This window comes from Scyliorhinus torazame, chromosome 17 (assembly GCF_047496885.1).
Source record: "Scyliorhinus torazame isolate Kashiwa2021f chromosome 17, sScyTor2.1, whole genome shotgun sequence".
Taxonomy (NCBI): Eukaryota; Metazoa; Chordata; class Chondrichthyes; order Carcharhiniformes; family Scyliorhinidae; genus Scyliorhinus; species Scyliorhinus torazame.
The window spans coordinates 4,634,664-4,650,996 of record NC_092723.1 but is presented as its reverse complement, the minus strand read 5'-3'; the positions used below and the strand labels follow the sequence as shown (position 1 = coordinate 4,650,996).

The 16,333-nt window shown below is 53.8% G+C and overlaps 2 protein-coding genes across 2 annotated transcripts in view; one reads left to right on the top strand and one right to left on the bottom strand.

The window, feature by feature from the left end:
* The window catches only part of LOC140393656 (acidic mammalian chitinase-like), a 268,331-nt gene that overhangs the window by 14,104 nt on the left and 237,894 nt on the right, over window positions 1–16,333 (top strand). The window lies entirely within an intron of this gene.
* LOC140394552 (chitinase-3-like protein 1) overlaps window positions 1–16,333 on the bottom strand; it is a 193,114-nt gene that overhangs the window by 2,635 nt on the left and 174,146 nt on the right. The window contains exons 8-11 of the mRNA XM_072481910.1: window positions 5,378–5,498; window positions 4,607–4,789; window positions 3,486–3,602; window positions 1,503–1,641 (exon numbers count right to left, since the gene is read on the bottom strand). Coding sequence (XP_072338011.1) covers window positions 1,503–1,641; window positions 3,486–3,602; window positions 4,607–4,789; window positions 5,378–5,498 — 560 coding nt within the window. The remainder of the gene's footprint in view (window positions 1–1,502; window positions 1,642–3,485; window positions 3,603–4,606; window positions 4,790–5,377; window positions 5,499–16,333) is intronic.

The following is a 16,333-nucleotide window of genomic DNA, read 5'->3' as shown; positions in this document are numbered from 1 at the left end:
GAGTGGGCGAGCACCCACAGCCTGGCAGTCAGCTGGACACTCACACTAATGGACAGATTTCTTAATCACTCTTTTCTACGATATCAAATTATTGCTTTAACATAGTTTTATTTCTGCCCAGTGAGTTAGAGAAAAATACAGCACAGAACAGGCCCTTCGGCCCACTATGTTGTGCCGAACCTTTGTCCTAGATTAATCATAGATTATCATTGAATTTACAGTGCAGAAGGAGGCCATTCAGCCCACTGAATCTGCACTGGCTCTTGGAAAGAGCACCCTACCCAAGGTCAACACCTCCACCCAACACGAAGGGCAATTTTGGACACTAAAGGCAATTTATCATGGCCAATCCACCTAACCTGCACATCTTTGGACTGTGGGATGAAACCGGAGCACCTGGAGGAAACCCACGGACACATGGGAGGATGAGTTGTTTCTGTCCATCCTGATTAGTATTGTGCCAAACGTCACCTTTGTGAAATTTACTCATCCATCCAGAGAGAATAAAAGTGATATATGCTCCCCCATTTCCCCACACTAAAAGGTTTGTTCGGCACGGTGGCACAGTGGTTATCACAACTCCAGGGACCCGGGTTCGATTCCCGGCTTGGGTCACTGTCTGTGCGGAATCTGCGCTCTCTCCCCGTGTGTTCGTGGGTTTCCTCCGGGTGTTCCGGTTTCCTCACACAGTCCAAAGATGTGCAGGTTAGGCGATTGGCCATGCTAAATTGCACCTTAGTGTCCAAGAATGTGCAGGTCAGGTGGAGTTCTGGGGATAAGCCGGGAGAGTGGGTCTAGGTAGGGGGCTCTTTCAGAGGGTCCGTGCAGATTTGATGGGTTGAATGGCCTCCTTCTACACTCCAGGAATTCTATTCCCTTCTATTCTACTGTATAAGCCTGCCCTGAGAGCTGGTGTGCTGAGCCATGACAGGGTCGCCATCGAATTGGGGGGATTTGTTGGGAGGGTGTTGGGTTGGATTAGTACCAGGTGGGGTTGGGTCTGGGTGGGAGGGAGGGGTTATGTCAGGTCTGTGGGTCAAGGGTCTTGGGGGGGGGGAATTCTCGGGGGTTGGGTGCTGGGGAAAACCATGGTAGAAATAGTCAGGTGTATGGTGGGAGTCGTGTGGGGGGATGGGAATGTGGGGAGAGTCCCGTGGGATGATCAGCCTGGGTCTTCACAATAGTTACCCAGAAGTTAAAAGATGTTTTAATTCTTCTAACATTTTTGGAGTAACTATTTGTGTCACCCTGGCGGAACCATCTGAAGTTCCCAATTTAAATTGTAGTTTTGGTTGTTACCCAGCGCAGTGCGATTATCTGGAGGAAGGTAGCGTTTCTGTGAAATTGTTCTGCAAACAATTCCCTGTGAAGTTTCAAGAGGGGTTCTGCAGCGCATCTGTGGGTTAATCCACCAAATCAGACCCTGGAGAACTCGCAGGTTACGGCCCATTATACATTACAGCGATCGGGATGTTGCTCATGTTGAGTTGGGCCACATTTACCAGCATTAACATGGAGGATGTTCTTCAATATTCTGATCAATGGGTAGTTTCCTTGCTTGCATTCAGTTCCACTGAAATCATCATCATTCAACGCCGACACCATGGCCCCGCCAAACTTCTTCTCCTGCAGCCAGTTAGCCTAGCAGTGAAAATATATCACAGTACAATTAAATGCCTTAAATAAAATTAGTAACTTACTGAGGAATTGGTGTTTTGCTCCTCAGAAACAATGATATTCGCTCTGATATTCCTCTTTCAAAGTTCATTCCCAAACAAGGTAAAAGAAAGGAGACACGGGAACGTGGGAACATCGGAACAGGAGTAGGCCATTCAGCCCCTCGCGCATGACCAGCCAGTCAATGAGATCACGTCTGATCTGTGACTAATTCCATATACCTGCCCGTGGCCCATATCCCTTAATATCTTTGCTTAACAAAAATCTATCTCAGATTTAAAATTAACAACTGTTCCAGCTTCAACTGCTGTGTGTGGGAGTGAGTTTCAAACCTCTACCACCCTTTGAGTGAAGAAGTTCTTCCCAACATCTCTCCTGAACGGTCTGGCCCTAATTTTTAGACTATGCCCCTAGTTTTAGAATCTCCAACCAGCGGAAATAGTTTATCTTTATCTCCCCTGTCTTTCCCTGTTAACATCTTGAATACTTTGATCAGATCACCCTTGACCCTCTAAACTCTCGCAAAAACAGGCCTAATTTGAATAATCTCTCCTTGTAACTCACCCCCAAAGTCCAGCTTATAATTTTTGTAAACGTACGTTGCTCTCCCTCCAAGGCCAAAATATCCTTCCCAAGCTGTGGAGCCCAGAACTGCTCCCAGTGACTCCGAGTGGGGTCCAAGCAGGGTGTTGTAAAGCTGCAGCATAACCCTTTATATTCCAATCCTCCAGATATAAAGGCGAGCATTCCATTAGGCTGTTTGATTATTTTAGGCGCTTGTTTGCGGCATTTTAAGGATCTCTGCACCTGAACCCCCCCCCCCAAGTCTCTTTGGACATCCACTGTACCTAACCTCTTTCCATTTAGAAAGCACTCTGCTCTATATTTGTGTGGTCCAAAATGGAGAACCTCACACTTTCCCATGTTTTATGTACCCGTGGCATTTTTACATTGCTTTGAGTTAGGGGGAATGGCAATTGCAGCATTTGGGAATCAAAGCGTCCTAACTCATTGTATTGGGAATGGTGGCTGTTCCGTGAGGTATCGATGGAAAGTGGCAGCAGTCATCACATCAGGTACCCCTTAGACAGGAGGGTGTGAGAAGGGAAGCAGTGGATTAAGGAGAATTTAAAAGGCTTTATTTCCATTACATTTTGTTTAATCTCTATTCCATAGTCAGATTTACACATGTTCCCGAGCTCTTACACCCTTAGTGTTTCTGTCAGCCTAATGATATCATGTTGGCTCACAGTCTTTCACAGTGGTGATCTGAAAAATCTATTTTGTATCTCATCCAAAATATGAAATAGATTGATCAAAGATGATAAAATACGGAAAAGGCCTAGAACATCACACGGAGTGGGTCATACAGTATGAAGTGAATGTGTATAAGTACAAGGGAAGACTGATTTTCTTCAAGCAATCTAAACCGAGGAATATTAGCCTTGCTCTTTATGCTGTAGTGAGGTTATTCGTGAAGGCCCCGCCTTCTCAACCTCGCCCCTCGCCTGAGGTGTGGTGATTCTCCGGTTAAATCACCGCCAGTCAGCTCTCTCTCTCTAAGAGGAAAGCAGCCTGTGGTCATCTGGGACTGTAGCAACTTTACCTTTAGCTGAATGATTCAACAGAACAAATACTATTTTTTGTAAAACTGACTACTATTCTCTATGCCGATGATTGCTAAAGCTCCATTGATTTGATTCTATAAATTAAAATTCTAATTCTATTGATCTCTGCTATGAATCAACTGTGAAGTGTAAACTCCTGGTATATGTGTGAAATTATGAAGGTAAAAACAAAGTTCCTACCTTCTTCCTAAAACTGTTCCAATCATCATATCCGATCCATTGATTGTCCTTGACTGCAAAAACAGCCACCTGATCATCATTGGAATAAATGTTAGCTCCCTTCCAAAGTGGACAGACCTGTCAATCAAAACCAATAAGTACTGTTAACATGTCAGACAAATGAGTCCTATTCTCCCATAATTCCAGTCCCAATTAGACTCAGTATTTAGTCAAATCGCATTATCAATGAATGAAATAATATTTTTACTGTAACAGAAGAAGAACATTGCAACATTATCAAAAACAAAAAGAATCCTTCCAAACCAAAAACATGTTTACGAAGCATGGGCGTCATTCTCCGACCCCCCGCCGGGTCGGAGAATCGCCAGGGGCTGGCGTGAATCCCGCCCCCGCCGGTTGCCAAAGTCACCGGCTCGGATGGGCCGAAGTCCCGCCGATAAATTGCCTGTCCCGCCGGCGTGGATTAAACCATCTTTTGAACGGCGGGACAAGGCGGCGTGGGCGGGCTCCGGGGTCCTGGGGGGGGGTGCGGGGAGATCTGGCCCCGAGGGGTGCCCCTACGGTGGCCTGGCCCGCGATCGGGGCCCACCGATCCGCGGGCGGGCCTGTGCCGTGGGGGCACTCTTTCCCTTCCGCCTCCGCCACGGTCTCCACCATGGCGGAGGCGGAAGAGACTCCCTCCACTGCGCATGCGTGGGAAACTGTCAGCGGCCGCTGACGCTCCCGCGCATGCGCCGCCCCGACATGTCATTCCCGCGCCAGCTGGCGGGGCAACAAAGGCCTTTTCCGGCAGCTGGCGGGGTGGAAATTCCTCCGGCGTCGGCCTAGCCCCTCAATGTTGGGGCTGGGCCCCCAAAGATGCGGAGCATTCCCTAATCTCTGAACTGAACTATTGGGGAACCTGGGGTGAAATTCTCCCGAAACGGCGCGATGTCCGCCGACTGGCGCCCAAAACGGCGCCTATTAGTCGGGCATCGCGCCGCCCCAAAGGTGCGGGATTCACACCAGCCCCCGCCGGGTCGGAGAATGTCGCCCCAGTTTATTCATGGTCACGTTCTATTTATAACCAACTTGAGTGAATTTATCATGGGATAAACTAATAATATTTGCGGCATAATTACCTCCCTAAACGTTAGGAATCCTGGTGACCTACTGGAAGAACCAGCTTTACCAGGTCCCGAAATCGGAGCTCCGAGGCCTTCTTGCGAGGTTTTAAGGGTGAAGGTAATTGCGAATGTCGGCATTCCAACAAGTAGTTTCTCTGCTGGTGCCCCTTGGTCTGTCCACTTCTTCATATAGGCCTCCTGCAAGATCATTTAGCCTGATATCTGTACTGAGGTTTTACAAGCGGAAAACACTTCTTTCTATTTTGGTAAAATATTATAGTCATGATGAGCGTCACAGAATCCAGGTGTGGGCGAAATTCTCCATTTGGGAGACTATGCTTTCCCACCAGAGGTGAATTGTAACAGACTTGAGCTCCTGATTCACTCTCCTTCGCCATGTAAGTTTATGCATGGCGAGGATTACGAGCGATTCAGGACGGAATCCCACTATCAGGCCGCCATTTTGAGTGGACGGCCCGATATCGAGTCCTACGGCTGACCACCCCCACCCCCCCGCCCCCCCCGGCCCCCCGCATCACAAATCAGCCCCCCCTCCCCATGCATCACACAGCAGCCTCAACCCCCCTGTTCCCCCAAGTGCCGGGGTGCCCCTCCCTCCCACACACCATAAATAGGGACACGCCCCCACAGACCCCCCCCATAAAAGAGACAGGTCTTGCACTGCGAGGGGGGGGGTTGGCCCTCAGTTTCCGTGACACCCAGTTCTTTTCTGCGGGTGGCAGGCAGCGGAGAATTTTGCCTGACATTTCCTACGGTCATACTTACGACATTCCTGATACCGTTGTCGTGGTGGGCGGAGCCACGATGCAGGGCGCTGTGGTGTTCTGTTTTTGAGCTCCAGTCACCAGCGAGATTGTATGTTATCACAGAGATGAAGTCCAGATCTCTGTTGAAATACGTTACATGAAACATTACTATTACTGAGTCCAATAGTGGAACACTGGTTTCCAGTCAGATCTCCAGCTTTAATTCTATCCTTGACAGCAGCTAAAACACAAAAATTTATGTTGTGGTAAATCGTGAGACCTTAGATTACAGGACGATAGAGGCTGGCTGGTTAGATGGACAGAGCCATGGCAAATGGAATTTAACCCTGAAAAGTGTGAGGTGATGCATTTTGGGAGGATTAACAAGGCCGGGGAATCCACAATGGACAGCAGGGTGCGAGGGAGCACAGAGGACCCTGGGGGAATGTCCATGGATCCCTGAAGGCAGCAGGACAGGGAGATAAGGTGGTGAAGAAAGCCTGTGGGATTCTTGCCATTATTAGCTGAGGCACAGACTATAAGAGCAGGGAGGTTATGATGGAGCTGTATAAAACACTGGTTAGGCAACATCTGGAATACTGTGTGCAGTTCTGGTCACCACACTAATAATAATAATCTTTATTAGTGTCACAAGTAGGCTTACATTAACATTGCAATGAAGTTACTGCGAAAAGCCCCTAGTCGCCACACTCTGGCGCCTGTTCGGGTACAAAGGGAGAATTCAGAATGTCCAATTCACCCAACAATCACGGGGCTCAGTGGTTGCTGAGTGAGCGCTTGCTGAGGGGAGCACATTTTTAAAAAAACTTACTGTTGGGGGTTTCCATTTGAATCCGGTCGGAGTGAGGACAGAGTGACTGCTGGGTAAGGAGTTAAGATTTAAATTGTTTGCGCGGGCCCAGTGATTGCTGTTCTCGTGCGGGGCGCAGTGGTGGCAGGTTAAGTATTTTATTTTTACCTGTATTTAAGTTGGGCGGTTCCTGAACCCGAGACACGACACTTGTAGTGTCCCCCACCCTTCCACCTCCTCTAACCTAAGGGGTTGAGTGAATATCAGGTAAGCTCTTTCTTTCTTTCTCTTGTTTTTATCCGCAAGTTATCCAGGGGGGGGTGGCAGGGAAGGCAGTGCAATGTTCCTCCTGCAGAATGTTTGAGGTGAGGGACGCCGTCAGTGTCCCTGCTGATTTCACCTGTGGGAAGTGCACCCATCTCCAGCTCCTCAGAAACCGCATTAGGGAACTGGAGCTGGAGCTGGATGAACTTCGGATCATCCGGGAGGCAGAGGTGGTCATAGATATGATGCACTATCAATTACGACGAGACGAGAGTAGAATGTAATCGAGGCTTTATTACACAGAGATGTGTGGCCTCCTACAGCAGCTTACGAAATGGATGTTGTTCGGAGAGCACACACATTTATACTCCGCCTCCTGGGCGGAGCCAGCAGGTAGGGATCTACCCCCGTAGTAGTACAGGGGCCTTACCGTAATACCCATATATACAATATAATACAGTGGTGACTACCACATTCACCCCCTGTTAAAAATGAGTCCAGCGGGGGTGGTGGAAAACTATATACATACAGATTGGTTTTAACATTACAGAGAAGGTACAAATTTAGACGATCGGGCGTCTTGATCTGTTGTTGAGAGCGCCGCAGTGCTGATGGCGACTCAGGCATCGGCTTGGTCTTCGGTGGCTCCAGGAGCGTGTTGAGATCCTCTTCATCCCAGGGTGGGAGCAAGGGGAGGACAGATTGTCCTGGAGAGGGGGCTGTGGTGGGGTCCGCCGCGGAAGGGTATGGTGGCGCCGGGGTGGGGGGGGGGGCGTTGTGGGGACCCAGCTGGTGCCAGGTCCCTGAGGGAGACTGTGTCTTGGCGGCCATCGCGATACACTACGTAGGCATACTGCGCGTTCGCATGGAGTAGCTGTACCCTCTCACCCAACGGGTCCACCTTGTGGAGCTGCACGTGCTTGCAGAGGAGAACGGGTCCTGGAGCTGCCCGCCACGTTGGGAGCGAAACCCCAAAGGTGGACTTCCTGGGGAAGGAAAAGAGACGTTCGTGGGGGGTTTCGTTGGTCGCCGGGCACAGGAGGCAGCACGGTAGCATTGTGGATAGCACAATTGCTTCACAGCTCCAGGGTGCCAGGTTCGATTCTGGCTTGGGTCACTGTCTGTATGGAGTCTGCACGTTCTCCCCGAGTCTGCGTGGGTTTCCTCCGGGTGCTCCAGTTTCCTCCCACAGTCCAAAGATGCAGGGTTAGGTGGATTGGCCATGATAAATTGCCCTTAGTGTCCAGATTTTCCCTTAGTGTTGGGTGGGGTTACTGGGTTATGGGGATAGGGTGGAGGTGTGGACCTTGTGTAGGGTGCTCTTTCCAAGAGCCGGTGCAGACTCGATGGGCCGAATGGCCTCCTTCTGCACTGTAAATTCTATGAAAAAAAAAAGGAAGGTCCGAATGGAGTGAAGTGAGTCGGGGAGGACCTCCTGCCAGCGGGAGGTCGGGCGATTTCTGGACCGGATGGGCCAGCTGGACGGCCCACCAGACCGTCCCATTCTCCCGCTCCACCTGCCCGTTTCCCCTGGGGTTGTAGCTGGTCGTCCTGCTCGAGGCAATGCCCCTGTTGAGCAGGTACTGGCGCAGCTCATCGCTCATGAATGAGGATCCCCGGTCGCTGTGGATGTAGGCGGGGAAGGCGAACAGAGCGAAGATGGTGTTGAGGGCTTTGATGACGGTGGCAGATGTCATGTCGGGGCATGGGACGGCGAAGGGGAATCGGGAATATTCATCGACCACACTGAGAAAGTATGTGTTTCGGTCGGTGGAGGGGAGGGGTCCTTTGAAGTCCACACTGAGGCGTTCAAAGGGGCGGGAGGCCTTCACCAGGCGCGCACGGTCTGGCCGGTAGGAGTTCGGTTTACACTTGACGCAGACCTGGCAATCTCTGGTGACAGCCCTGACTTCCTCGATGGAGTAGGGCAGGTTGCGGGCCTTAATGAAGTGGTAAAAGCGGGTGACCCCTGGGTGACAGAGATCGTCGTGCAGGGTCCGGAGTCGGTCCACTTGTGCGCTGGCACATGTACCTCGGCTTGTTGAGCAAAGCGGGGCGATACAAAATCTTGTAATTGTAGGTGGGGAGCTCGATCCTCCACCTCAGGATTTTATCATTTTTGATCTTAGCCCGTTGTGTGTTGTTAAACATGAAGGCAACCGACCGTTGGTCAGTGAGGAGAGTGAATCTCCTGCCGGCCAGGTTGTGGTATTGCAGTAACCAAACACCATGTATATAACTGGATCACGCTGTTGCCCATGTGGGCTCCACCTATGGACCTTTGTAAGGTATTACCTGTAATGTATCATGTTGGTGCCTGTGTGAGCTCTGCCCCTAGCTCCACCCCTGGAGGGGAGGTATAAAGAGCAGTAGTCCTGTAGGCAGATCAGTCGCAGGCAGGCACTGTTCTAACTGATGAAAGCCAGTTTACTTCTATTCCTGGTTTCACCTGAATTGATGGTTGCATCAATTTAATCAACTACAACGCCACTATCGATCTCTGTGCAACTCGAGGAAGCCTCCACTTACGCAGACACCCTTGCAATGCTAGAGCGCCTCTACGTAACGCCCGTGAACAAGGTATATGCGCGGCATCTCCTCACTACTCGCCGCCAACGCCCCGGGGAATCGCTGGAAGAGTACCTACGCGACCTCAAAGTCCTTGCACGAAGCTACAATTACCAGGCCGTTACGGCCACTCAACATATGGACCTCGCCGCCCGGGACGCCTACGTGGCTGGAGTCAGGTCCAACTACGTGAGACAGCGCCTACTCGAGAAAGGTGCCCTGGACCTGGATGAGACGGTAAAGTTAACCTCCTCTCTAGATCTAGCATTCCAAAGCCTCAATGCGTTCCCGGCTGATCACGCGACCCCCTCGTGGACCCCCGACCAAAGAGTACCCCAGGCCTGTGCCGCGCCGCTGCCCACCCAACACGGGGGGCTACTCTGCCAATTCTGCGGCCAGCATGAGCACCCCAGGCAGCGCAGCCCAGCCCGGAACGTGAACTGCAGCGACTGCGGAAGAAAAGGACATTTCGCGAATGTTTGCCTGGCCAGGTCCAAACCCTCAAAATCGCAGGCCCGACCCTCAGACTCACAGGCCCGCTGATCCCGCAGTGTAGCAGCTTGCCTGCCGGCTCCGCCCCCCCCCCCCCCCCCGGATGCGCCATCGGCCTCGTGTGGTCCGTGGGGGCAGCCATCGTCCAGCCCGCACAACGTGGGCATCTCACGGGGGCTGCCATCTTGGCCACCCTCGCCCCCGCGGCCCACCACGTGCGACTCATGGGGGCCACCATCTTGAACGCCATCTTCCTCACCTCCCGATACGTGCGACCGACGGGGGCCGCCATCTTGGGACCAACCCAGCACATCCGACCACGCCGGCTACCCGCAACTCAGCGCGGTCACCCTTGACCAGCCGCGACCCAAACACCTCCGGAGCTCCGTGGTGACCATCCGGGTAAATGGACACGAAACACCCTGCCTGTTCGACTCCGGGAGCACGGAGAGCTTCATTCATCCAGGCATGATAAGACGCTGCTCGCTCCCAATCTTCCCGGCACATGAAACCATCTCCCTTGCTTCTGGGTCGCACTCGGTGCAGATCCGGGTGTGCACTACCGCAACCCTCGCAATACAGGGTGCCGAGTACGCCAATTTTAAGTTATATGTACTCCCCAACCTCTGCGCTCCTCTCTTGTTGGGACTGGACTTCCAGTGTAACCTCAGGAGTTCCAGTGTAACTCTGAAGTTTGGCGGGCCCTTACCCCCACTCACCATGTGTAGCCTCGCGACCCTAAAAGTCGACCCTCCCCCTCTCTTCGCAAATCTCACCGCCGACTGTAAACCAGTCACCACCAGAAGCAGGCGGTACAGCATCCAGGACAGGACTTTCATCAGGTCTGAGGTCCAACGACTCTTGCGAGAGGGGGTCATCGAGGCCAACAATAGCCCCTGGAGATCCCAGGTGGTGGTCGTCAGGACCGGGGAAAAGAACCGGATGGTTGTAGACTACAGCCAGACCATAAACCGGTACACGCACCTCGATGTGTACCCCCTTCCCCGGATCGCAGACATGGTTAACCAGATCGCACACTACCGGGTGTTCTCCACGGTGGACCTGAAGTCTGCGTAACACCAGCTCCCAATCCGCCCGGGGGACCGCCACTACACGGCCTTTGAGGCAGACGGCCGCCTCTTCCACTTCCTCCGGGTCCCCTTCAGCGTCACAAACAGGGTCTCGGTCTTCCAAAGAACGATGGACCAAATGGTGGACCAGTACGGGCTGCGGGCCACATTCCCGTACTTGGACAACATCACCATCTGCGGCTTTGATCAGCAGGACCACGATGCCAACCTCCAGAGGTTTCTCCAAACCGCCCAAACCCTCAATCTCACTTACAACAAGGAGAAATGCGTTTTCTGCACAACCAGACTAGCCATCCTCGGCTACGTCGTGGAGAACGGGGTCCGAGGGCCCGACCCTGACCATATGAGCCCCCTCCTGCAACTCCCCCTTCCCGATTGCCCCAAGGCCCTGAAAAGGTGCCTCGAGTTCTTTTCATATTACGCCCAGTGGGTCCCCAACTATGCGGACATAGCCCGCCCACTAATCAAGGCCACCATCTTCCCACTGGCGGCTGAGGCCCGCCAGGCCTTCAGCTGCATCAAGGCGGATATCGCCAAAGCCGCGATGCGTGCGGTAGACGAGTCCGTCCCCTTCCAGATGGAGAGCGACGCATCAGAGGTCACCCTCGCCGCTACCCTCAATCAGGCAGGCAGGCCAATAGCATTTTTTTCACGAACCCTCCCCGCCTCCGAAATTCGACAGTCCTCAGTCGAAAAAGAAGCCCAAGCCATCGTGGAAGCTGTGCGGCACTGGAGGCACTACCTCGCTGGTAGGAGGTTTACCCTCGTCACCAACCAACGATCGGTAGCCTTTATGTTCGATAATACGCAGCGGGGCAAGATCAAGAATGATAAGATCTTGAGGTGGAGGATCGAACTCTCCACCTCTAATTACGATATAGTATATCGTCCTGGGAAGCTCAACGATTTCAAAGGGCCCCTCCCCTCCACCAACCGCAACACATATTTCCTCACCATCATCGACAAGTTCCCCCGCTTCCCCTTTGCAATCCCTTGCCCCGACATGAGCGCAACCACCGTCATTAAAGCCCTCCATCGTGTCTTCACCCTGTTCGGTTTCCCCATGTACGTCCACAGTGACCGGGGCTCATCGTTCATGAGCGACGAACTGCGTCAGCACCTGCTCAGTAAGGGCATCGCCTCGAGCAGGATTACCAGTTATAACCCCCGGGGAAACGGGCAGGTGGAGAGGGAGAACGCAACGGTCTGGAAGACCGTCCTCCTGGCCCTACGGTCTAGGAATCCCACTGGCAGGAGGTCCTCCCCGACGCACTCCACTCTATTAAGTCCCTCCTTTGCACGGCCAGAAACGAGACCCCTCATGAACGCTTGTTTATTTTCCCAGGAAATCCACCTCCGGGGCCTCGCTTCCTTCCTGGCTGAAGACACCGGGGCCCGTCCTGCTCCGCAAACACATCAGGAGCCATAAGTCCGACCCCGTGGTCGAGAGGGTCCAGCTCCTACACACCAACCCCAGTACGCCTACATCGAACACCCCGCCGGCCGACTGGATACGGTCTCCCTCCGGGACCTGGCACCCGCAGGTTCCACCACCACCGCCACCCCAACTTACCCCGCCCAACCTACGCTGACCAGCGCTCCCGCCCCTACATGGCACCCGCACACCCTCTCGCCCCCCCATTCCCCCTTCACGGACCCACAGGAATGAAGCTCCAGAAGACAGGCTCCCGGAGTCCACGTCTGTGCCTGCACCGGCGCCCTCACTACCCATGCCCGCACGGATGAGTTCGACACCTGGCCAGCTGCGATACCAGAGCTTCGGCGATCACAGCGCACGATCCGTGCACCAGACAGGCTGAACTTCTGAACCCTTCACTCCCGCCGGACTTCATTTTTTAACAGGGAGCGAATGTGGTGAACGTATTGCAGGAACCATTCACCATGTGCATATCTGTATTACGCTGTTGCCCATGTGGGCTCCACCTATGGACCATTGTAAGGTATTACCTGTAATGTATCATGTTGGTGCCTTGTGGGCCCCGCCCCTGGCTCCACCCCTTGAGGGGAGGTATAAAGAGCAGTAGCCCTGTAGGCGCCTCTCACTAGCAGTCTAGTCGCAGGCAGGCACTGTTCTAGTTGATTAAAGCCACAGTTTACTTCTATTCTTGGTTTTGAGTGAATTGATGGCCTCATCACAGGTAATGCCTCCAATGTCGCACAGCTTCAACGATCACTTGGGCCTCCTTTTCGACAGAGGAGTGCTGAATTTCAGAGGCATGGGGGGTGCGGGAAAAGAATGCCACGGGCCTGCCTGCCTGGTTGAGGGTGGCGGCCAGAGCGACGTCTGATGCATTGCTCTCAACTTGGAAGGGGAGCGTCTCGTCGACTGCGTGCATCGCGGCCTTGGCAATGTCGGCCTTGATACGGTTGAAGGCCCGGTGAGCCTCAGCTGTCAGTGGGAAACCGGTGGAGTGGATGAGTGGGCGGGCCTTGTCCGCATAGTTTGGGACCCACTGGGCATAATACGGAAAGAACCCCAGGCATCGTTTGAGGGCCTTGGGGCAGTAGGGTAGGGGGAGTTCCATGAGGGGGCGCATGCGGTCGGGATCGGGCCCTAGAACTCCGTTCTGAACTACATAGCCGAGGATGGCTAATCAGTTCGTGCTGAACACACACTTCTCCTTGTTGTGGGTTAGGTTGAGGAGTGTGGCGGTGTGGAGGAATTTGGAAAGGTTAGTGTCGTGATCCTGCTGGTTGTGGCCGCAGATGGTGACGTTGTCCAGGTACGGGAAAGTGGCCCGCAGTTCATACCGGTCAACCATTCGGTCCATCTCTTGTTGGAAGACCGAGACCCCGTTGGTGATGCCGAAGGGAACCCTAAGGAAATGGTGAAAACGTCCGTCTGCTTCAAACGCGGTGTATGGGCGGTCCGCCTTACGGATGGGGAACTGGTGATAGGCAGATTTCAGGTCCACTGTCGAGAAGACCCGGTACTGTGCAATCTGATTGACCATATCAGATATGCGTGGGAGGGGGTACGCGTCGAGCTGCGCGTGCCTATTGATGGTCTGGCTGTAGTCAACGACCGTCCTGTTTTTCTCCCCGGTTATCACCACTACCACTTGGGCTCTCCAGGGGCTGTTGCAGGCTGCGATGATACCTTCCCGCAGCAGGCGCTGGACCTCAGACCTGATGAAGGTCCGGTCCTGGGCGCTGCACCGTCTGCTCCTAGTGGCGGCGGGTTTGCAATCCGGGGTGAGATTTGCAAACAGGGAAGACGGGTCGACCTTAAGGGTCGCGAGGCCGCAAACAGTAAGGGGTCGTAGGGGCCCGCCAAATTTCAGTGTTAGGCACTGGAGGTTGCACTGGAAGTCCAAGCCGAGTAGCAAGGCAGTGCAGAGGTTGGGGAGGACGTAGAGCCGGAAGCCGCTGAACTCTACACCCTGGATGGTGATGGTGGCGATGCAGTACCCCCGGATCACCATGGAGTGGGACCCGGAGGCCAGGGAGATTCTTTGGTTAATGGGGTGTACGCGAGGGAGCAGCACCTTACCGTACCGGGGTGGATGAAGCTGTCAGTGCTCCCGGATTCCAGAAGGCAGGATATCTCGTGCCCGTCGACCTTCACCTTTGTCGAAACGGTCGCGAGGTTGTGCGGTCGAGACTGGTCGATCGTGACCGAGGCGAGACGCGGCTGGTCGGGGGCGGTTGCAGGCGATGAGCAGCCCGATGAGGTGCCCGACAGGCAGGGGGCCTGAGGCGGGTAAGATGGCGGCGCCCACGGGCCGCACGTGTCTTGGGGCAGGAAAGACGGCGACGCCCACGGGCCGCACGTGTCTTGGTGCCGGGACAATAGCGCGATTGAGCCGGCCTGGCACACTGCAGCGAAATGGCCCTTCTTGCCACAGGCCTTGCAGAGCGTGCTCCGCGCCGGGCAGCGCTGCCGGGGGTGCTTTGTCATTCTGCAGAAGTAGCATTTGGGTCCCCCGGGGTTGGTTGGCTGCCGCGCGGCGCAGGCGTGGGGTTGGCTGAAGGCGGTCGCTGATGGGGTCCACGATGGGGTGGCCGCTGGTGGGGTCCACGATGCACAGGGGGGGTGGGCCGTGCAGTCGGGGCAGAGGCCTGTACGTTGCATGAGGCGACCGTGAGCGAAAGCGCTAGTTTCTTGGTTGCTGCGAGGTCAAGCGTGGCCCCTTCTCAGAGGCGCTGGCTTATGTAGTCAGACCCTATGCCCGTAACGAACGCGTCTCTCGTTAGCAGGTTCGAATGTTCAGTGGCCGAAACGGCCTGGCAGTGACAGTCTCTCATCAGAGCGAGCAGGGCACGCCAGAAATCTTCCACAGACTCACCGGGAAGTTGGTGCCGTGTGGACAGGAGGTGCCTGGCATAGATCTTGTTGGTCTGCTGAGCGTAATTCTCCTTCAGTAGCGCCATGGCCTCTGCGTAGGTAGGTGCGTCCTGGACGAGGGGAAAAACTTTGGCGCTCAGCCACGTGTACAGAATCTGGAGCTTCTGTGCTTCTGAGATTGGGTCTGGCGCAGACCCGATGTACGCTTCAAGGCTAGCCAATGTTGGAAGTCCTTTTTGGCGTTGTCTGCTTGAGGATGCAGCTGCAGGCGATCCAGCTTGATGCGGAGATCCAACTCTGAAAATCTCTGTGTAATAAATTGATGCACCATCAATTACGACGAGACGAGAGTAGAGAGTAATCGAGGCTTTATTACACAGAGATTTGTAGCCTCCTACAGCAGCTTACGAAATTGCTGCTGTTCGGAGAGCACACACATTTATACTCCGCCTCCTGGGCGGAGCCAGCAGGCAGGGATCTACCCCCGTACCTGTAGTACAGGGGCCTTACCGTAATATCCATATATACAATATAATACAACAGTGGTGACTACCACAAGATAGTAGCTTCAGGGATGTGGTTACTCCGAAGAATAAAGATAGATGGGTGACGGTGAGAGGGGCTGGGAGGAAGCAGTCAGTGCAGGGATCCTCTGTGGTCGTTCCCCTCAGTAACAAGTTTACCGCTTTGGATACTGTTGAGGGAGACGACCTACCAGGGGTAAGCCACGGTGACCGGATCTCCAGCACGGAGTCCGTCCCTGTGGCTCAGAAGGGAAGGAGGGGGAGCAGGAGAGCAATGGTTATTGGGGACTCAATAGTTAGAGGGACAGATAGACGGTTCTGTGGCAGCGAAAGAGACTCACGGATGGTATGTTGCCTCCCGGGTGCCAGGGTCTGTGACGTCTCGGACCGTGTTTTCAGAATCCTTAAGGGGGAGGGGTACAGTCACAAGTCGTGGTTCACATCGGTACCAACGACATAGGTAAGAGAAGGGACGGGGATTTAAAACGGGAATTTAGGGAGCTAGAGTGGAAGCTGAGAGCCAGGACAAACCATGTTGTCATCTCTGGTTTGTTGCCGGTACCACGTGCTAGCGAGTTGAGGAACAGGGAGAGAGTGCAGATAAACACGTGGCTGCAGGAATGGTGTAGGAGGGAGGGTTTCAGGTACGTGGATAATTGGAGCACATTCTGGGGAAAGTGGGACCTGTACAGACAGGACGGTTTGCACCTGAACCAGAGGGGCACCAGTATCCTGGGAGGGGAATTTACTATGGCTCTTCGTGGGGGGGGTTAAACTAATTTGTCAGGGGGCTGGAAAAGCGAGCTGTGGTCTAGAAGCCAGTGTTGAGAGTAGTGAGGTATTGAGAAGGGTACCCAGGTCGCAGGAGTGTACTGGCAGACAGAAAGGTGGGTTGAAGTGTGTCTACTTCAATGCA